The sequence below is a fragment of the Mycteria americana genome, chromosome 20 (genome assembly GCF_035582795.1).
Source record: "Mycteria americana isolate JAX WOST 10 ecotype Jacksonville Zoo and Gardens chromosome 20, USCA_MyAme_1.0, whole genome shotgun sequence".
Taxonomy (NCBI): domain Eukaryota; kingdom Metazoa; phylum Chordata; class Aves; order Ciconiiformes; family Ciconiidae; genus Mycteria; species Mycteria americana.
The window spans coordinates 5,177,412-5,196,914 of record NC_134384.1 but is presented as its reverse complement, the minus strand read 5'-3'; the positions used below and the strand labels follow the sequence as shown (position 1 = coordinate 5,196,914).

Below are 19,503 nucleotides of genomic sequence, written 5' to 3'. Positions count from 1 at the left end.
AATGCTGGGCTGTGAAGGAGGAGGCCTTGGAGGAGGAGAGCTGGCCCCAATATTGGGCAGCCGGTGCCTTTCCTGGCCTGGGCCCCTGGCCAGGACCTGCTCCCTGCAGGCCAGGTGAAGCAGGGGGAGCAGAGGGGGGCAATGCCCGGGGGGCCTCGGGGATGCTCCTGAGGTGAGGTGGGACTGGGGAGGTAATGGGAGAGGATGTCCTGGGAGGAGCGGGACGTCAGGGAGGATCTCGCAGGCCCCCGAGGAGGCGGAGGGAGGGGGTCTGTAGAGACAGAAGCTGCTGAGGCTGCTTTGGGAAGGTGCAGAGCAGGGCAGGACCCTGCACACACCCCTGCCACGGGTGTGCGTGGGGACGGGGTACCCCCATCCCCTGGGGAAGAGCTGTGCGAAGCCACCCGTACCCCCGGTACCCCCCCCAGCCCCCGTGCACCCCCCGGGTACCAACGCACCCCATCACCCCCGCTCCCCCATCGCACCCCACCTCTTCCCCCACGCTTTTCCCCCTCGCACCCCACTCACCCCCCGCCGCACCCCGCCCCTCCCTGTCCCTGCCCCCCGCCCGCCGCCGCGCACCGCCTCCCGGGGCCGGCCCGGCCCGCTCCGGCCCCTTCCCCTCCCTTCCCTTCCCTTCCTTCCCCTCCCTTCCTTCCCTTCCCCTTCCGCGCCGCTGCGCTGCCTGCCGGGACGCGTAGTCCCGCGGCTCCGCGCCGCTCCCGGCCCCCGCCAGGTCCGGTCCCGCTCCGCGCCCCGGCTCCGCTCCGCGCCCCGGCCCCGCTCCCCCGCTCCGCGCCCCGGCCGCGCTCCGCGCCCCGCCGCGGTCCCCGCCGCTCGCTCCGCGTCCCGCTCCGCGCTCCCCGCCCCGCTCCGCCTGTTGCTCCGCTCCCTCTCCCCGCTCCGCCTGTTGCTCCCCGCTCCCGTCCCGGTTCCGCTGCGTTCCCCGCCCCGGTCCCGCGGCGGGCGACCCGGGGGGGGGGGGGGGGGGGGGGGGGGGGAGCTCAGCCCGGGTAGGAGGCGCCGGTATTAGCACGGCGCAGGGACGGGACGAGCCGCTCGGTAATCCCGGCGGGGCAGGCAGAGCCCGGCTGCCTGCACCCGGCTGCCCGTACCCCGCTGCCCGTCCCCGGCATCCAGCCGTCGGCTCCTGGAGAGCCCCGGGTTCGCTCTTTTGCGCTTCTAAACGGGACAGTCTCCCCGGGAGAGAGGCGGGGGAGAAGCGGGGCTGGGCCCGGCAAACAGCGCTGGGGCTGCTCCGGGAGCTGCTGGGTCCGCCGGGGCTCGGGGGGGGCTTCAAAAGTATCCGTGGGGTATCCCCAAGAGGGGAGGTGGGCGGTGGGGTGTGCCACGTCCGTGCCTCGCAGCCAGGGTTAAAGTCCATCGAGGAACACGACTCGCCGACAAGACGAAGGGTTTGAGGCACAGGATGGAGCGGTCACCCGTGTGGTTTGGGCACGTGGGTCCCTGTTTGGGGACAAGTTTCAGGATGGGCCTCGCGGGTGGGAGAGGAGGGGATGGCACAGGCCACGCTGGAGCACCCCGAGCGCTCCTCCCTCCCCGCCTTTGCCTCGGCTCGGCCCCTCCGCCGCAGCAGCCTGGCTCCCCGGCTCTGCCCCGCGCCCTGCGCCGGCTCCCTGGGGCTGTCACCCCAACCCGCTCCCCGCAGGACCCCCCTCTGCCCGGTGTTGCCCTCCGGCCCCCGCGAAGCCCCAGCGAGCGATGGAGGGAGATCCCACCCTGCGGCTCCGCGTCTTCGACCTCAACTGCTGGTGAGTCCAGAGTTTGCCGGGGCCGCGCTGGGCTGCGCAGGTGGGGATGGGGACACCCGCACCGGGAGAGGGGTCCCACCTTGGCGTCACCTTCCTGTCCTCTTGCTTTTGGGGTTGCACCACTCTCCCAGCCCCAAAGAGTCATGAGGTGCCCGGCTGAGCAGTGCCCCCCATCCCCTCCGTGCCTGCACCCCCAGAAAAGGGCCCCCCATTCGCACCCCAACTGGCTGCCTCAATTTTGCAGGCAGGGAAAAGCTGTCCCCAAACAGCCTCCCTGCACCTCCTGCTTGTCCCCATGTCCCCACACGGCCCTTTCCCCCTCCCCTCCCATCTCCCCCAGTCTGCGTCCTGCCCATACCAGTACTGGGTCCCAGCGTGCTCAGACAGCCCCTATCACCCTGTCCCCTCCAAGCTGTGACCGTCACCTCTTTCCGGCAGGGCCATCCGCTACCTGAGCAAACGGCGGCAGGAGCGCATCCGGCTCATCGGGGACATGCTGCGCCAGGAAGGCTTCGACCTGGTGCTTCTCCAGGAGGTGAGGGCAGCCCATGAGCTGAATGCGCCCGTTCTCAGCCTGTGAGCCGTGAGATGAATGTGCCCGTTCTCAGCCCATGAGGTGAGCCCGCCCGTTCTCAGCCCGTCCCACTGTTCTCCAGGTGTGGAGCGAGCAGGACTACAGTGACCTGAAGGTGAAGCTGGGAGGCTGCTACCCCTTCTCCCATTACTTCCGCAGGTGAGAGGGGCCGGGCCAGCTCCCCGGGGCTGTCCTGTGGGGCGGTGGCAGGGCCGTGCGGCATCCTCCGTGTTTGCCACATGGAGAGACCGGTGCTGGTGCTGTAGGTCACCTCTGTCACCGTGGGAGACCCCAGGCCTGGAGAGTGGGATGCTCCTGGGAGCACAGTGGGACCCAGGCATCTGGGGAGCCCCCTTGGCTCGGGGCTGGGGGGAGGCAGGGGTGGGGGGACCACTCTTCCTCACTGTGCTTTTCCCCTCCTGCAGTGGGGTGATCGGCAGCGGCCTCTGCGTCTTCTCCAGGTTCCCCATCCTGGACACCCTCCTCTACCAGTACTCGCTGAACGGGTACCCCTACATGGTGCGTGGGGCGGGGGGCTTGCAGCACTGCGGTGCCCGGCCCCACGGAGCCTCACCAGCCCCGACCGGCTCTCCTTCCCCTCCGGCAGCTCCAGCACGGGGACTGGTTCTGCGGCAAGTCCGTCGGCCTCGTCATCATTAAGATCTCCGGGATCATCTTCAACGTCTACGTCACCCACGTGAGCACCCTGGGGAAGGACCCGGCACGGGGGGGACAATGGGGAGGGGGGGGATGAGTGGCCGTACCCCTCCTTTGCTGTCCCCTTGCTTTAACCACTGCTCTGCGCCATCTCTCCCGGGACGATGAACCGATTTAATGAAATATTGCTCTGGGTGGGGGACACCCACTGCCTGGCTGTGCAGTGGGTGAGTATCCCGGCTGTCCCCAGAGGGGTGGGATGAAGACAGAGGGGTCAGCCAGACCCCAAAGGGACCATCTAGAGGGGTTGGGTGGGTTTGCAGGGAGCTCTGGATGGGGGCAGGTGCTGGCATGGGGGTCACGACCACTTTGTCCCCCGCTCTTGCCAGCTGCATGCCGAGTACTGCCGGGAGAAGGACGCCTACCTGCCCCACCGCCTGGTGCAGGCCTGGGAGCTGGCGCAGTTCATCCGGTGAGCAGCCGTGGGGTGGCCCACGGGGTCCCCCCGCTGCAGGTCCCGAGGGCAATCCACCCCTGGGATTATCCAGTCTGGCAGGGGGCAGGGCGGGGAAGGGGGTTAGCCGTCCCCGTCCCCGCAGACACACCTCGAAGGCGGCCGACGTGGTGCTGCTGGGAGGGGACCTGAACATGCACCCCGAAGACGTGGGCATCCGGCTGCTGCGCGGCTGGACGGGGCTGCGGGACGCCTTCGCCGAGGCCACGCACTTTGAGGTGAGCGGCAGGGAGTGAGCGGGGTCCCGGGGCATACCGAGAGCCCCCCCACCCACCCAGATCTGTGCTCTCAGGGCTGCGAGGACGGCTGCACCCTTGTCCCCAACAACTGCTTCACCGTCAAGACAGAGCTGCTGCCCTTCCCGCTGGGCATCCGCATCGACTACATCCTCTACAAGGTAACGGGGGGCCCTCAGCCACTGGCTGCGGGTGGAAGGGAGGGGAGGCACCAGCGTGACCCCAACCCTGTCCCCTCGCCCAGGCCGTCTCCGGCTTCATGGTGAAGTGCGAAGAGCTGAAGACCACCACAGGGACAGCCCCGGGCATGGACATCCCCTTCTCGGACCACGAAGCCGTGATGGCAACACTGCACATCCGGAGGCAGGGAGGGGCTGCGGGTGCCAACCTTGGCACAGCTGGTAAGGTGGGGGGATGCTGCCGGGGTTCCCCATGTGCCGGGGGGGCTGTGGATGGGCTCATGGAGTTGGACGAAGATGGAATTTTTGGGGACGTTTCCCCTTGCTTAGGGCATCCCTTGGGGTGCTGCTTGTGGAGGGGTGCGTGGACAGGGCAGAGCGGCGGGGATGGGGAGAAAAAGGGGTGCTGGGGGGGTGCCACCCCGCTGAGCCGCCCCTGTCCGCCACAGAGCCGACGCTGGTGGACGTGGTGACGGAGGCTCGGATGGAGGTGGGCGTGGGGCTGCGGGCGGCGCAGCGGCAGCGCTACTCCACGGGCAGGATGGCCGTGCTGGCCCTGCTGCTGCTGCTGCTGCAGGCAGCGGCCGTGCTGGGCGCGCTGGCGGGGCTGGCGGCCGGGCAGCCCTTCCCCAAGCTCTCCTTCTCCCTGCTGGCCTTCCTCGCCATTGGTGTCCTCCTCCTCGCCACCGGCCTCCACCTCTTCCACATCATCGAGGTGAAGATGCTGCAGGCCACCGAGGAGCAGATGCGGACGGCGCTGCGGGCGCTGCAGGAGCGTCCCAGCGATGGCTAAGCCGGGGCCAGGGCTGTCCCACGATGTCCTCCCAGCCCCATCCTGACCCCTTTTGGTCCCTTTTTCTAGTTGACGTCTGGTTTTAGGCGAGCAGCCGCTGCGGCTGGCTCGGTAGTGCAGGTTCGACAGCCGCCTCACTGGGTGAAATTAAGATTTTTGGGGCAGATTCATTGCGTTTGCTCCCGTGGGAACCACGATGGAGGCGGGTTTGAATTGCTGCTTTTTAAATACCTACCCCGAGGGACCCGCTGGCGTGGCTGGGAGGCTCGAGAGGCTCAGCCTCCCCTTGCCTGGGGCAGCCTCAGGGGCTCCTGGTGAAAGCCGGCAACTGCTCCGGCAACCAAATTTGACTCGGATAGAAAATAAAGGCGGTGTTTTAGCCCTTGGCGCTGGGTCGGGGAGGCTTTATTTGAAGGGATGGGGGGGGTTGCAGCAGGATAGTAGGGCTAGGACAAATGAAAGGCAGATGGGAGGGTGCGGGGAGGCGCGGAAGGGAGCGGCAGGACGAGGGCTGAGCGGGGGGGGTATTGCTAATGGAGGAGCCCGCACCCGGGACCCCCACGCCTGACACGGCTGGGGCTGCCATAAGCACCATTCGGCCGTGGAGGGCACCCCGCAACAACCGGGGACTCCGGAAAGGTCACAGAGGTCTGTGCAAAGGCCAGTTCGGCATTGCCAAGCAGGAGAAACCCCAAAGGGGCAAGGAGGACGCGGCCGCTGGCATCCCTTGTCCTTGGTGTCACACAGTGCCAGCCCTGGGCACAATCTTCTTGGGGAGCTGCTGGACAAAAAGCCCCTTCCCCGGCCCTGGGGCCTCGCAGGGAGGTTTCTGACCCTGGTTTCCTGCAGCGGCTGGGACAGCGTGGACGCGGCCCCCAAAAGCAGCGATGCAGAGCGGTGGGATCAGCCCAGTCTGGCTGTCGTTGACCCCACTCGTAGAGCCAGATGTCCTTGGCTGGGATGGATGTCCCTGGAAGAGACGGATGTCCCGGGCGGGGATGGATGTCCTGCGTTAGGATGGACGTCCCAGGCTGCAAGGGATGTCCTGGGTTAGGAGGGATGCCGTCGGCTGGGATGGATGTCCTCAGCTGGGAAGGACGTCCTGGCGCGGCTTCCAGGGGCTACTCCCGACGCTGCCCCTCCACGTTTGGCATCTCCCCTGTGACTCGCCTGTGGTGGCTGCAGTCACGTCCTCGCTGCCGGGAGCGAAGCCCTTCCGTGCCGGGGACACGGGGCTGGCCATGGCGCTGGGCCACCTCTCCCGCCGGGAGCCTGTCCTGAGGCAGCCAGCGGTGCAGCCCCAGCGTGACGGGCTCTGCCGGACGGAATGCTTTCAAGGTCCTAGCCCAGCCTCGGGGCAGCGTCCCCTCGAAGCGGTGACGGCTGTGGGACCTCGTGCGCTGGGCGAGACCCCACTTCCCTGGCGGGGCTTCTTCCTCCTGTAGCAAACCCCGGGCAAAGCCCCCCGTGTTTCGTAGCCCCCTGCAAATCTTGTTTTCAAGCAAGCACAAGGCAAAGGCAATCCAGCCAAGCGCGGGGATGCCCTCTCTGTACCCCAAAGCTGGGGTGCTCCTCGGTGTCTCCCCACGTGGGCGTCCACCAGCAGGTCTGGCCCCTCCACGGCAGGCTTTGGCAAGCGGGGACCTGGATTTGCCGCAGCGGCTGCCTGCGGGCAGCTCAGGCATCACCACCTTCAGAAGCAGCTCAGGGTGATGCTTGGCTGGGGGGGGACCACTTGTCCCCCCCCCCCGGGGAGGAACCGGCGGGTCCTGGGGCCACACGGATCAGGCCTGCAGCTCGCTGAGCCGCTTCTCCTCCTGGATGTGGATGAGGACATTGCGCTTGTTCACCACCTCCAGCAGCTGCACCAGGATCTCCTGCTCGGCCGCGCGATCCTCGGGCGTCTTCATGGATTCTGTGGGAGCAGGGGGCTGGAGCAGGGCTGGGTGGGCCACAACCCCGGCCCCACTCCCCGCACCGTGCACAGGGACCCCCCCCGCCGCCGTGTGCCAGCACTCACCTTCCCTGTTCATGTAGCACCGGAGCTTCTGGTCGAGCTGCCACTGCTGCTCCTCCAGCTTCAGCTCCTGCACCCTGTGGGGCGGGAAGGGGGGTGCTGGGCTCTGGGGGAGCAGGGGTGAGCGGAGCCCCCGCACCGCCCAGGGAGCGTCCCCCCAAGCCTTACGCAATCATGAGGTCCGACTCCTCGGACATCAGGCTGTTCTTCTTCTGGACCAGGTACAGCAGCTGGTTCATCCACTGTGTCTTCTGGTCGGCCGGGGTGCCTGTGGGGCGGGGGGGGGGGGTAAGTGGGGTGCAGACCCCCCCCTGTTGCAGGGGTCATGGTGCCCTGTCCACCCTGGCCTTACCGTCCTCATCCCGGAGTAACTTCTCCAGCTTGATGCCCTGCTGCTCCAGCTCCCGGAAGGTCACCTCAATCTCCTCCAGCCGCCTCTGGATGGCCTGCGAGGGAAGGGCAGCGCTTGCCTGTGGGCCGGCACCTCCTGGCACGTGGCCACCGGCAGTAGGGTGGAGGGGACAGGGGCTGGCGCTGGGCTGGGGACCCGGATCTCCCCTGTGGGGCTACCTGGGCTCTGCAGAACCGCTTCATCTGGGCTTCCCTGGCCCGGCGGGTCAGCGTGCGCTTCCAGGTGGGGTACTTCTCCTCTTCCCCAAGGTCCAGATACTGTGAAGGGACCGTGGTACGGGCAGGGGGTCAGTCCCTGCGCCAGGCACCCCCCGCCCCAGCAGCCATGGCAGAGCAGGACCCGATGCCTTGGTGAGAGGAGACGCTGGCAAGAGCCCCAGCCACCGCCCCGGCTGGTGGGGCCACCACTGCTCGGGGAAAGAGCTCACCAGCTCTGCCATGATGCCAAGGTCTGTGCCTTCCTCCTCCTCCTCCTCCTCCTCTTCTTCCTCGCTGTCACTCTCCTCCAAAGCTGCCCCAAGAAAAGAGCCATTGCGGGCCAGTGCCTTACGAGCAAGACGTGGGGCACGGCAGGGTACCGGGGGGACCCAGAGCCCTGCTCGGCCGGAGACTCCAGCTTGTAGCCACCTACCTTCCTTCACGGCCATTTCCTCCTCCTCCTCCTCCTCCTCCCCGGCGCCTTGCCCCCGCCGCAGGGCAGGGAGGACCTCGGGCGCTGCTTGGAGCCACAGACGAGCTGGCTTCGGCGGCGGCTCGGGCTCTGCTTCACTGGTGAGGTTCAGCGTGGACAGCTTGAGCTTCTCCAGGGGCGTGAGGACGATCTTCCTTCTGCCCCCGCTCTCCTCACCCTCCTCTGCCGCCCCTTGGGGCTCTGGTCCGGGACCCTCCTCCTCTCTCGCGTCCCCCCCGGGCTGTGCCGGCGACTCATGCTCCTCCACGGCACCGGCATCCGCAGCATCCTCCGCTGCCGCAGGCTCTTCCCCCGGCTGTGGGGCTGCCGGTGGGGGCTGCAGGGGACCGGCTGCCCCCTCCTTGGGGGATACACACGGGCTCCCAGCACCCGAGGGCGGGCGGGCGGCAGTGGCACCCTAGGGCAGAGCCAGGGGTGGAGGGGTGATGCAGCACGGGGCCGTGCCCGAGCATCCCCCTCCACCTTCTGCCTTTCCCCCCGTCGTCTACGGGGATTTACGGTGACTTACCCCATCGCGCAGCACCGGGGGCTCGTCCTGAGGCAGGTCCATGCCAGGTGGATTGGGGTAGTGAAGCGAGCAGTAAAAATGACCTGGGGAGGGGGGCCCAAACCTGCGTCACAACCTGCAAGGTGGAGAAGCCTTGCCCCGAGCATCTCCTCTCCCCAAAACCCGCCTCACCGTCCTCCTCGTCGAAGGCGTAGTCGCCCAGGCGCAGGGTGGCCCCGCACCGCCGGCACTGGAAGCAACCGCGGTGGAAGAAGCGTCCCTCGGCGCTGGCTCGCTCCAGGATGTAGACACGGCGGCCGCAGAAGTAGCAGGCGTCGCTGGTCTCCCCGCGGGCTGGCGGCTGCGGGGGGAGAGGACAGGCTGGGGTGACACCGGGGTGCTGGCACCCACCCTGCCCTGGGGCTTTGCCGGCAGCCCAGGGGGCTCGGGGGGGGCTTTGGCCCTCTTGCAGAGGTGGGTCTGGGTGCTTGGGACGGGGTTGCTGGCACCGGCGAGGGAGCGGCAGGTCTTGGCTCCGGAAAACCAGTTGGATCAGGAAACAGCCAGGGAGGAGCCAGGAGCCCGTGGGCGTTCGCTTGCGCAGCCCCGGTCCCAGCCCTTGGCTCGGCCCCACCAGCTGCCGCTGCCCCCCAAGCACCCACCCACCCGCAGCTCGACACCCCCCGGGGTGGGACACGAGGACCGACCTGCCCTGGGTCCGTCGCGGTGGTTTGGGGTGGCTCGTGGGCACCGTCCAGAGCGTCTCCATCCAGCCCCGCGTCCAGCTACAAGCAACCCGAGGGAAGGCTCAGCCCCCCGCGCTCTCCCCGGCACGGCTGCACCCCGGCAGAACGTCCCCCGAGGTGCCCGGGGCAGACCCACCTCGGCATCCCTGCGGCTCCTCTTGGGCTCCGCATCCTTCTGGGCGCTGTCCTGCAAAGGCAAAGGGAGTGGCTAGGATGGGGCGCGGGGCATGGTTTTGGGGTGTCACGAGGGTCTGGGCTCTCACCTGAGCACGCTTGTGTGTCAGGTTCCGGCTCTTCTGCAGCTTGTTGAGGAAGAGGATGGCCCCTCGCATGCCCCGGGAAGGCAGCGGCTTCTTGCTGACCTCCTCCACCTCTGCACAGAGGGGACACAGCCGTGCTGGTGGGACCCACCCTACAAGGGGGGGCACCCAACCAGCCCCTTAGGGCCCGGAGTGGGATAACCCCCCTCCCCAAAATCTCCCACCTGGAGAGGTCTTGAAAGCTTCATAAAACTGGCTGAGGTAGGTGATGAGCCCTAGGCGGTTGGGCTCTGTCATGGTGGCCATCTCGATGCTGGAGAGGACGGGCTGGATGCCCAGCTCCTGCTCTGCCATGTCCAGCAACATCTGGTGGGTCCGGATGGGATCCTGGGGGTCCACGGAGTCAAAGTCCCTGTGGGGAGACACGGGTGCCATCAGGGCGGGCTCTGCAGGGTGGAGGGTCCCGGGGGGGGGTCCCAGGCACTCACACCAGGTCGGGGCGGAAGCGGTGGATGAGGGCACAGAGGGCCAAGCCGCTGGTCCAGGAGGTGGTGAAGTTGGTCACGGCCACGCCGCGGTACCCGGCTGTGCTGGCCTGGCACCAACTCAGCAGCTCTTCGTAGGCATCTCCAGAGACGGCTGGGGAGGCAGCACACACGTCCCCATCCCAAAGAGGCAGGGGACAACCCCCACAGCCTGCTTCCCGCTCCCCGCATCAGCGCTTTAGAGGGGAAGGGGTCCCACGGGAGTGACACGAGACCTCCCCCGCCAAGCAACCACCCCCCAAGGCTCAAGAAATGGGTTGATAAAGCACCCGTCGATATTTCATGGCTCAGCATCGGTGCGGGCAAGAAGGAGGGGGACAGCCTCCGGCCCCAGAAGGCAGCTGGGGGGCTGTGTCCCCACAGGGGCCATGGACAGAGGGAACGGAAACTGGCGGTGCCACCGGGATAGAAACACAGCCGCTGCTGGGAGGAGCGTGGCGGCTGGCTGGACACCGGCCAGGGCTCGAGAAAAGAAGGACGGGGGGGGGAAATCAGAGCAGGAGCCACTCTGGCGTGGGCTGCTGGGAGGAACGGGAGGTCCTGGCGCTGGGGGGGCCGGGGCAGGACCGGCTGCTCCTACCGGTGCTCAGCTGGTTGTCATTCTTCCTCTTGTGGTCCACCTCCACCCTGCCCACGAGGTAGAGGTCCCGGACCTGCCGATGGGGACACGCCGGTGGCAGGTCACCACCTGCACAGAGCCAGTGCAGGGAGCTGACCCCGGCAAGGGGGGCACCCAGACACCCCCACACCTCCCCAGCACCACCCGCGTCGCAGCGGGCAATGCGTTAAGTGCCCTGTGGACCAACAGCTTCAGCCTCGCACCCCTTGGGGACAGGGGACCGTGCAAACTGGTGTCACCCTGGCCGCCGGGGAGGCCGGGCTGGATGGCTGCCCCGTGGCAGGACCTGGGCTGGGTACCTGGTTGGCTTTGATGGCCTGCAGGTTGATGTTGGGGTAGCGCGTGGTCGGGTCGATGCTGTACTGGCTGACGTTCTTGTTGGTGTTGTCCGGGGAGGTCTGCGAGAGGTGCTGGTAGATGCTCTCCCTGGGTGGAAGGGACAGGGCTGGGCTCAGTGCCACCATCCTCGCCTGGCCCAGGACCGGCTCAGCGGGATGGGAACGCTCACCTCTCCGCCAGCACCTCCAGCGGGGGGGTCCCGGCTGCCCACCGCCGCACCATCCATGCTGCGTCGAAGGCGGCGAGGAAGCCCCTGGCCACGCCGGTGCCCAGCGGCCAGAAGGGCTGCGGAGGGAAAGACGGGGCTGGAGCCGCGCGGCCGGTTGGGGCAGCTGGGAGGAGGCAGGGAGCTGCCGGGCTTGGCCAGGGATGAAAGTGGGGAGCAGCGGCGGGACGCGCAGGGAGTGGACAGGCGGCCGTCTCCTCCCCAGCCCCACGGCTGAGCCGACGCTGCCGCTGGTGTGGATGCGTCTGGGGAGGAGCCGGGTTGCTCCTCCACCCTGAACCCCCCCCCCCCCCCAGATCTCTGGTGGGGCCAGAGAAGGGATAACCCCACCAAAGCATCCTGCTACCGGGACTTGGGGAGCCTGCCCCCGGGGATGGGGTGCGTGCGCTGGGCAGTCGCGACGAGAAGCGCTCAGGGAGGGGGAATATATTGCGACCAACGCATCTCGCAGGGAGAGGGGAAACTGAGGCACGCGGTGGTGCTGCAAAGGGGACCCTCACCTCCACCAAGCAGTCGCCCACCAGCCCAACGAGCAGGCGGGCCCCGTTGTGATCCCGCACCAGCGCCGCGTTCTCCGAGCGCGTCATGCAGGTGAAGTCGAACATGTCGACGTCCGGCAGGTTCCGGTGATTGAGGGCAAACTCCAGTTCGGGCAGGCGGTAGTTGGTAGAGAAGTTGGCGGCTTCTTTGGCGTAGCTGAGGAGGGCATCCTGGTTCACGTTCTCCGGGGACAGGAGGCTCTCAACATCCGCTTTGTCCTGCGGGGATGGGGATGGGGTGAAGCCGGCTGGGATGCAGGAGGTGGGGTTTGCCCCCCAGCATGGGTGCAGCCAGCTCTGGGGTGAAGCCATGCCACCGGGCTTGGGGCTCTGAGCCCCCCAAAAGGAGATTTTCTCCTGGCATGGGACACCGGCACAGGCAATGGCTGCCAAAGCCCCCACCGTCCCAGGGGTGCACGTTGAAACCAGCACCCGTGATTTGCATCCCACCCTCCAGGCTTTCGGCTGCCCATCACTATGGGATCCCCGGGGCCAGATCCTGCCCTCCTCACCTGGAGGATGACCCCCTTCTTGAGCAGGCTCTGCTTCTTGGCCGTCATGACGAAATAGTGAGTGTCGTCCTTGTAGTAGACAATGTTTTCCAGGTCGATGCCTGGTGATGGGGAAGGGGCCGAGCTGAGCCACGGGGCAGAGCCGCGGCCATGGGGAGCCCCCGCACTGGGCTCAGCCACCAAATGTCCCCTGCACTGGGGCACCATGCGGGGACATGCACCCCACCACGCAGGGGACATCCCAGAGCTGAGCCTCCAGTTGCACCAGGGGGGACTGGGACCCCCGGGCACCCCCCACGCCGGGGCCGGGACCACCGACCCGTTTTGTTGTAGAGGTTTTGGAAGAACTTCTGGTTGTAGATTCGGGCCACGCCACTGATCTCTGCCACCTCCACCTCGGCCTGGCTGTGGCGGTTGATGAAGTTGGTGGTGATGCCGATGGCCAGCTTTCCCCGCATCTCCTTCCGCTTGAACCCTGCGGGCAGGGACAGGCGTGAGCCCCCACCCGGCCCCCCCCCGTACCGGTCCCAGGGGTGCAGGGACCCGCTGCTGTCACCTTCAGGGACAAATTTGCCACCGCCAGCTGAGATGAGGACGTCGAACTCGTAGTGGCTGAGGGGAGAGGAGCCGGGCTGCAGCACAGCCCGCCAGCCGCCTGCGGGGAGAGGGACGGTCACGAGCGTGCTGGGTCTCAGCTGGGACCTGCTCCAGGGTGGGGGGAGAGGGTTGCATCTCATCCCCCCCCCCCCCCGGGCTAGCAGGGGACTGGGGGTCTCAGAGCGGCCACCCACAACCCTGTCCTTGTCGCAGGGATGTCACCCACCCCGCAGCAACGCCTCACCCTGTCCGCCCGCCTTGCCCGTGGGGGGGACGAGGCCCTTGAACTGCACGTTGATGTGCACCTCCACCCCCAGGAGCAGAGCCACCTTCAGCAGGATCAGCTGGAGCTGCCGGATACCTGGGAGGGGAGAGGGGGCACTCAGGGCTGCGCCCCCCGGTCCCTGGGCTCCCCGCAGTGGGGGGGACCCTGGGGGTGCAGAGCTTGGCCTCCCCAAAACTCACTGATGTGGTCCAGCGTGCCGGTGCAGAAGCGCCCGTAAAACTTCTTGGCGCCCAGCGCCCGCAGATCATGGATGGTGAAGGGCCAGAGGTGCAGGACGTTGTTGCGGGAGAAGGAGTCCCGCTTCTCCAGCAGCACCACGCGGGCGCCCAGCAGCGCCAGCTCGATGGCCGCCCGCAGCCCGCAGGGGCCGGCCCCCACCACCAGGCACTGCGAAGAGGACGGGCGGCGTGAAGGGGACGGGCACCCCCCAAGAGCAGGGGTTTGGGTAAATCCCCAGGGAGCTCAGCACCGCCACAGGCAGCCTCTCCCCCCTTCCCCAGGTCAGGATCCGGCCCTCCCCACCGTTCCCCTTTTCCCCCGGGGCGCAAGCACTGTTTCTCCCTGCAAAGTGGGGTGCCCCCCACCTTCCCGGCTGCCTGATCCTTGCCTTCGCACGGGGCAACGGCAGCAATTAAAGCCCTTGGCGAGATAAGGCGCGCACGTCTCCTGCCTGCTACAGCCCGGGAACAGGGAAATTTCACCAGCGACAGGCTCAGAACCAGGACTCGGGTTTGATCTCCCGCCAGCCCCTGCACAGGGCTGCGGGGACAACGGGGCACCAGCAGCGGGGGACAAAAGCCATCAGCTCTGGGACAGGGGGACAGAAATAGGGTCCCCCAGCCCCAGGGGGACATCCTACCCCGGCATGCCCCAGAAAGGGCTCGGCAGGTCCCTCTGCCCCTTTGCAGCCCCTCATGGGATGTCCCCAGCGAGGAGCAGCCAGGAGGAGGAAGGACGCTGCTGGCTGGGTGGCACCGAGGTGGCATCACGCCGTGGGGAGGGGAGTTGTGCTAATTAACACCCTGTCCCATTAAACCCCATCAACCTCCCGCCCGGCACAGCCCGCATCCTCCCGGGGTGGGGGCCAGGGTGCCCCAAGGGACGCTCTCACCCCGGGGACAAGGATGCAGGGCAAGAAGGGACCCAAACCCCACGCCCTGTGTCCCTGGTACCTTGGTGCTGGCACAGGCTGTGCCCTGGTCGTAGTCCTTGTGCCCGGCTTTCTTATCCAGCTTGCTCCACAGGGCCTTGGCACTCCAGTAGTTGAGGGCAGCCTTGAGGCCATGGTAGAGCTGCAGCCCACTGCCCTGCAGCCCCAGCTGCCGGCACAGCTCCCCGAAGCAGCCCAGCACCTCCTGGCACTCCCCGGCACGCAGGAACCTCTCGAAGACAGCATGGGCCGGGTTGCCCGGCTCATCGGCCGGCACGCTCATCCCGCTTCACCCGGCAGCCTGGCAAGATGGCAGAGATAAGTGTGGGGGGGACCCTCCTGGACCCCCGTCCTCAACCCCATCTGATACCAAACCTGGTGTCTCGGCGCAAGGTTTCCCAGCCGGGGGTGTCGTTGGGTGACGGTGCCACTGAAATAGGGGCCCTTCCCAGCAGCGGCGGGTGGACCCTCCCCCGGGTGCTGCACCCAGCGAGCCACGGTGTCACCCTGCCGTGGTGACGTCAGGGGAGGGGACGGGGAGGGCTGTGGTGGCAGCAAGCGGCTTCCTCTGTACGGCACGTACCTGCAGCAGCCGAGAGCAGAGCGAGGGGTTTTGGAGCCACTTCCTTCCTCTTCACCCTTGGCCTCACCGGGGGAAGGACAGGGAGGGGGGTCCCGGCCACAGGGACAAACCACAGCTGCCACAAAACCCAGCAAGATCCAGCCCTGGGGCAGGAGGGAGAGGGATCGGACCCATCCTGCCAGCCTGGCTTTTGGAACCGGACCGGGGAGACTTCCCCCCCATCTCCGCCTCTGCCACCCCAGAGCAGGGCGGAAGCAGATTAGCACAGAGGAAGCACCGGCAGGGAAACCAAAAAAAGCTAAACCGCCGTACAAACCGCCCCATCACGCCAGGGGACCCGGGGGAGGGGGGGTGCAGCGCGTTCCCCCGTGGGCACCCCAAGCCCCCCCCCAGCCCCTGGCATCTCCCAGGGGACCAGCACTCCCTGCATCTGCCTCCCGCTGCTGGCACCATCCCCCCAGCACTGTCCCATGTCACCCTCACCCTCTGTCTTGCGAGCCAGAGCGCGAAGCACAAAGCTTTGCCTTTTCCAGCCCTTGTCGCCAAGCCCCGGGGCTGGGAAAGCCGCCTTCAGCCCGGCAAAGCAGCTGGCGGAGACGAGGGGCTGCCAAGGAGGAACCAGTGGAAAGGCTCGGGAAACCGGAGCGCTCCTCCCTTTGAACCGTTGCTCTTTGCCCTCTCGCCACTCGGCGTTACCGTCGGGCACACGGCTGCACCCCAAGGGCGGCAGCCGGTGCCGAGGCAGGACACCGGAGCTAAGCTGCCCTCGGTGGGGCAGGGGAAAGGAGGTGTTTAAGCCTGGGCTTAAATTTCGGCTGGAAAGCCCAAATTCTAGCTGGCTTTTGAGTTTGATCTCGCTCCAGCAGCTTCTGACACCAGCACTTTGCAAGGCCAGCTGGAGCCACAGCGGATGCAAAGCACTTCTGCAGGTCACCTTCCCTCCTGAGCATCACAGCCAGGAAATCCCAGCATCTTAACCTCTTCCTTCCAGGGCAGACCCAAGGATAAAGCACCCAGCCTGGACGGAGCAGGAGCAGGCACCCACCGGTCCCCAAAGTGGCAGCACGGGGACAGAGGGCACGAGCGATGCGTTCGTGGCACGGCTGTGAGACCCGGGGACAGATTTCTGCTCTTCCTCCGAGCGGTGCCAGCCCTCTGGCCCTGCCAGAGGGACAGAACGAGGAGCCTGGGGAAACTGAGGCAGCACTGCAAACCACGGCAGCACCTGGAGAGTGCAGGCATGCTGTCCCGCCAGCCACCCATCCTCCTCCTGCGGGAGGCTGCCCAGGCGGCCGTGCTGGCTGGCCGGGCTCCAGCGCCTTGCGTTGCCCCGGCACGATGGGTTTTCCCCTGGGAGCTCACATTATGGTGCTGCCGCCTGCCAAGGCCACCGTGCAGCAGCCCCAGGGCGACGGGGCAGAGGCAGCTGCCCAGGCTGGGAGCACCAGCATCACCAGCCCCTGGCTCCGAAAAAAAACCATCTCAAGGCCTCCGTTCCCACCCGACACGATGCCAGGGGAAGAGCGCGACACCCGGGAAAGCTTTCCGGCCCCGGCGCTTTGGCAGGGAGGCTCGGGGGAGGCAGAACAACAAGCCTTGTGTTACACCAAGTTTCCTACGGAAACGATGCTCGTGCTGGCACACCGCGTCCCCTTTGGCATGCTCGAACCCCCGCGACAATTGCAAGGACAGAAACCCCCATGATACTCGGTTCCTGCAGGTTTGATGCAAGCAAATAGCTTTCAGCCCACAAAAGCCAGTGCCAGTGAAAAGGGGCACGGTGCTGGGCCAGGCTGCCTCTGGCTCTGCTCTCCCCATGAACGCCTTTTGCATTTCTTCCTTTAAAACCGCTCCTGCGAGCTGGAGGGGGGAAGCGGGGGGGTTTGCAGCCAGCCCTGACTCAGCTCACGATGACTCTCGTTGGGGTGGCTGCAGACACACAGCCTACGAGGACGTCACCCGGGATCGGCACATGTGGAGCGTCCCTGGAGCAGGGACACCCCATCCCGCTTTGCAGGTCGGGGTCTCCCCCCTGCCCTCGCACGGAGAGCAGCAGCCCCTTGGGACACGGCGGGGGGAGCCGCCCCAGGGGTGCTGGGCTGCTGGTGAGCTCACGTGTCTTCCAGGCACGTGGACACGGGGTGGGAAAGGACGCAGCTTCATACGGAGCTAATGAAAGCCGGGAGGATTTCCAGCAGCAGCAGATCCCCTTCCAGCTGAGCCTCTCGCCTCGCCGCTGCGCCGGCTCCCAGCATGGACCAGGCTGCTCTGGGTTTGGGATCCAGCCCGGAGACCCCTGGGCCGGGCTGCTGAGCCGGGCTGGACCCTGGGAAAGTCCTTCCAGCAACTTCAGGGGTGGCCCCAAGGCTGGCAGGCAGGATGGAGGATTCCTTGTGGCCGTCCAACGGCTTGGCCAAAGATCCTGCTTTCGGACGCTGGCTGAGCCGGGGCGGTGCCGGGAAGGGGCAAAGGCGGTGGGCACTGCTCTTCCCGGCGTGATCGTGCTCAGGAGAAACATCCAGGCCTCTGTCCTGGCAAGCACCATCCTCCCCGGGTGTGGGACCAGGCAGGGAGATCATCTTGGCCGACCCCACGGAAACCTGCCCTAATTTGGCTGGGTTTTAATCCTTGGAGGGAGGGGAAAATTCCCTTGTCGGCTCCTCTGGTTTGAACCGGGGATGTGGGGATGGACACCTCCCGGCCGAGCCCACCTTAACAACCCCCCCAGCGTGGAGCTGCGGGGAGCAGGGCTAAGGAGCGAGGACAAACCTGCCACCAGCACTGGCGAGGGCAGAGGCTGGCAGCTGCAGGGATGGGTGCTGCGGTGCAGGGGGTTCCCTTTCGAGGGTGCATAAACCCCCCCTGGGAGGCACATGCCGAAATCCCCCCTGGAGGTGCACGTCCCAGCCTCGGCTCCTGCGGCTGCCGGCAGCAGAAGCGGGTGCTTCTCCGGGGCATTTTAGCGTTGCCCTTTGCAGGAGACCCACAAGCCACAGCCTGGCCACATACCGGGGATCCCCAGGCAGAGACAACACTTGGGGGGGGAGCAAACCTGCCCCCCCCCCTATTTCGGCTGCTCAGCTTTGCCCCCCTGCCCAGCTCCAGCCCCACGGAGGGAGCTGCCTCTTGCAGCCGAATTTCAGCGCGGTGCGAGGGGAAGTCTGCACATGGCCGGGCTTCGCATCCCACATCCTTTTCCTCCTCCTGCTTCTCCTTTGCCCCCAGTTGTCCCCGTGGGGTCGGCAGGAGACGTGTCCTGGGGTACGGTGGTGAACCCCGGGTTCGGTCACCCAAATGTGCCGGCAGCTTCATCCACCCCAGGGGCTGGGGAACATGTCCCCCGGCCTCAGCCCTGGGATGGGGTACAGCCCCAAACCCCCAGCTGGGGCTCGTTCCTGGGGGCCCATGGAGCATCGGGCCCCCTGCACCGGGCGGAGGGGCCGGGATGGGGGAAAAGCGCTTAGCAAAGCTTTCCCACCCCATCCCACTCGGCACTGGGAGCACTGGTGGCACTGGGAATGGAGTCGAGGAGGAGGAGCGGGGGCTGCTCTCTTTTCCCTTTGTCCCAGGGGGGGCAGAGCCCAGGGGCCGGAGGGGAAAAGCAGCGAGGACGGAGCGGGGGGACCCCGCTGCCCCCCGGGAGACGCTTTGGGGAGGGGGCAGCCGGAGGCAAAGTACTGCCCGGCCAGCGAGCATCCCCGCGCGGCATCCTGGGGACACGCAGGACACGGGCACGGAGGGGCTGAGAGTTGTGTCGTCCCCCCCCAGCACCCCAAAATCACTCCTCGGTTTTGCCCCCCCATCCCCAGCTGGCGCAGCAGGGCGGGGCCCGCAGCGATGCTCTCGGCGGGCGGAGGGGACCGGCCGGGAGGATGCTGTCCCCTCCGTGCCCGCATCCGAGCCGGGGGGGACACACGGGGGTGGGGGACAGTAGGACCCTGACTACCCCCCCCCCACCACTCCCAGGGATGCTCTGCCCATCCCCATCTCCCCCCACTCACCTTCAGAGCCTCTCGGAGGGGGAAACTGAGGCACAGCCCGGGGAGTGGGGAGGGGCTCAGGGCTGCCTGCAGCCGGGCGAGGACGAGCAGGAAACAGGCTCCGGCTCCGCAAGCAGCTGCCGGCTGGCCCTCCCCTCCCTTTTCCTCCCCTCCCTGCTCCTCCCCTCCCCCACGGCCGGGGGGACCCAGGCGTCCCGGCTGCTGGAAGGCGGCGCTGGGAGCAGCCCAGCCCGGGGGGGGCCCGGGGGCTCCGGCTTTGTGCCGCTCCGAGTGTTGCTGCAATTGGGTTTTTTGCAGCGCTGGAGGCTGAACGCCGTCCCCCGTCCCCCGTCCCCCCCCCCGCGAGTGGCAGCCCTGCCCTCCCCACACCGCGCCGGGAGGTTTGGAGCAGGGGATGCCCAGAGCAACCCCGGGTGGGTTTTTTTTGAATTTTGGGGTGAGAAACCGGCCTTTTCGCAAAGCAAACGAAAGGATTCGGGTGATGAAACAAAACCGCTTCGCTTTCCACCCTGCCTCGGGCCGCTGCACCGTACTTCCCCCCGCAGACAGAAATAGAGGCCAGGAGGGAGCTGCGGGCATGGGGGGGACCCGCTCAGTGCCAGCTCTGGACCCCGGCCACTGTCCCAGACCACCACAGCCCTCGTGGAAACTTTTGGGATGATGTTTCCACCTGGGTCCCCCGGGTGGGAACAGCCCCAGTGGGGTGAAGGTACCTTGGGGCAGAGGATGGAGCCGCCGGGGTCACCGAAGATAGCTCCTGGCCAGGTCC

The 19,503-nt window shown here is 67.2% G+C and overlaps 2 protein-coding genes across 3 annotated transcripts; one reads left to right on the top strand and one right to left on the bottom strand.

The window, feature by feature from the left end:
* The first annotated feature begins 647 nt into the window (after positions 1–647).
* Positions 648–5,106, top strand: SMPD2 (sphingomyelin phosphodiesterase 2). The gene is made up of 11 exons (XM_075521604.1): positions 648–736; positions 1,670–1,772; positions 2,211–2,307; positions 2,429–2,505; positions 2,772–2,865; positions 2,954–3,043; positions 3,393–3,475; positions 3,603–3,735; positions 3,810–3,914; positions 3,998–4,154; positions 4,382–5,106. The coding sequence occupies exons 2-11, from the start codon at positions 1,723–1,725 to the stop codon at positions 4,723–4,725; spliced, it is 1,230 nt and encodes a 409-aa protein (XP_075377719.1). The 5' UTR covers positions 648–736; positions 1,670–1,722; the 3' UTR covers positions 4,726–5,106.
* On the bottom strand, positions 5,103–18,978 carry MICAL1 (microtubule associated monooxygenase, calponin and LIM domain containing 1). Of its 2 annotated transcripts, XM_075521602.1 has the most exons (26): positions 18,735–18,977; positions 14,526–14,733; positions 14,173–14,451; positions 13,180–13,387; positions 12,959–13,075; positions 12,674–12,772; positions 12,437–12,592; positions 12,118–12,218; positions 11,567–11,824; positions 11,010–11,125; positions 10,801–10,927; positions 10,463–10,535; positions 9,826–9,976; positions 9,562–9,749; positions 9,341–9,450; positions 9,214–9,264; positions 9,039–9,116; positions 8,524–8,692; positions 8,353–8,435; positions 7,785–8,241; positions 7,582–7,664; positions 7,313–7,411; positions 7,095–7,188; positions 6,911–7,010; positions 6,746–6,819; positions 5,103–6,640 (listed from the first exon to the last, which is right to left on the bottom strand). In XM_075521602.1, the coding sequence occupies exons 3-26, from the start codon at positions 14,431–14,433 to the stop codon at positions 6,510–6,512; spliced, it is 3,384 nt and encodes a 1,127-aa protein (XP_075377717.1). In that variant the 5' UTR covers positions 14,434–14,451; positions 14,526–14,733; positions 18,735–18,977; the 3' UTR covers positions 5,103–6,509. The 2 variants fall into 2 exon arrangements, with proteins under 2 accessions (XP_075377717.1, XP_075377718.1); XM_075521603.1 differs by lacking the exon at positions 9,039–9,116 and having other exon boundaries at positions 18,735–18,978.
* Between the last annotated feature and the right edge of the window lie 525 nt (positions 18,979–19,503).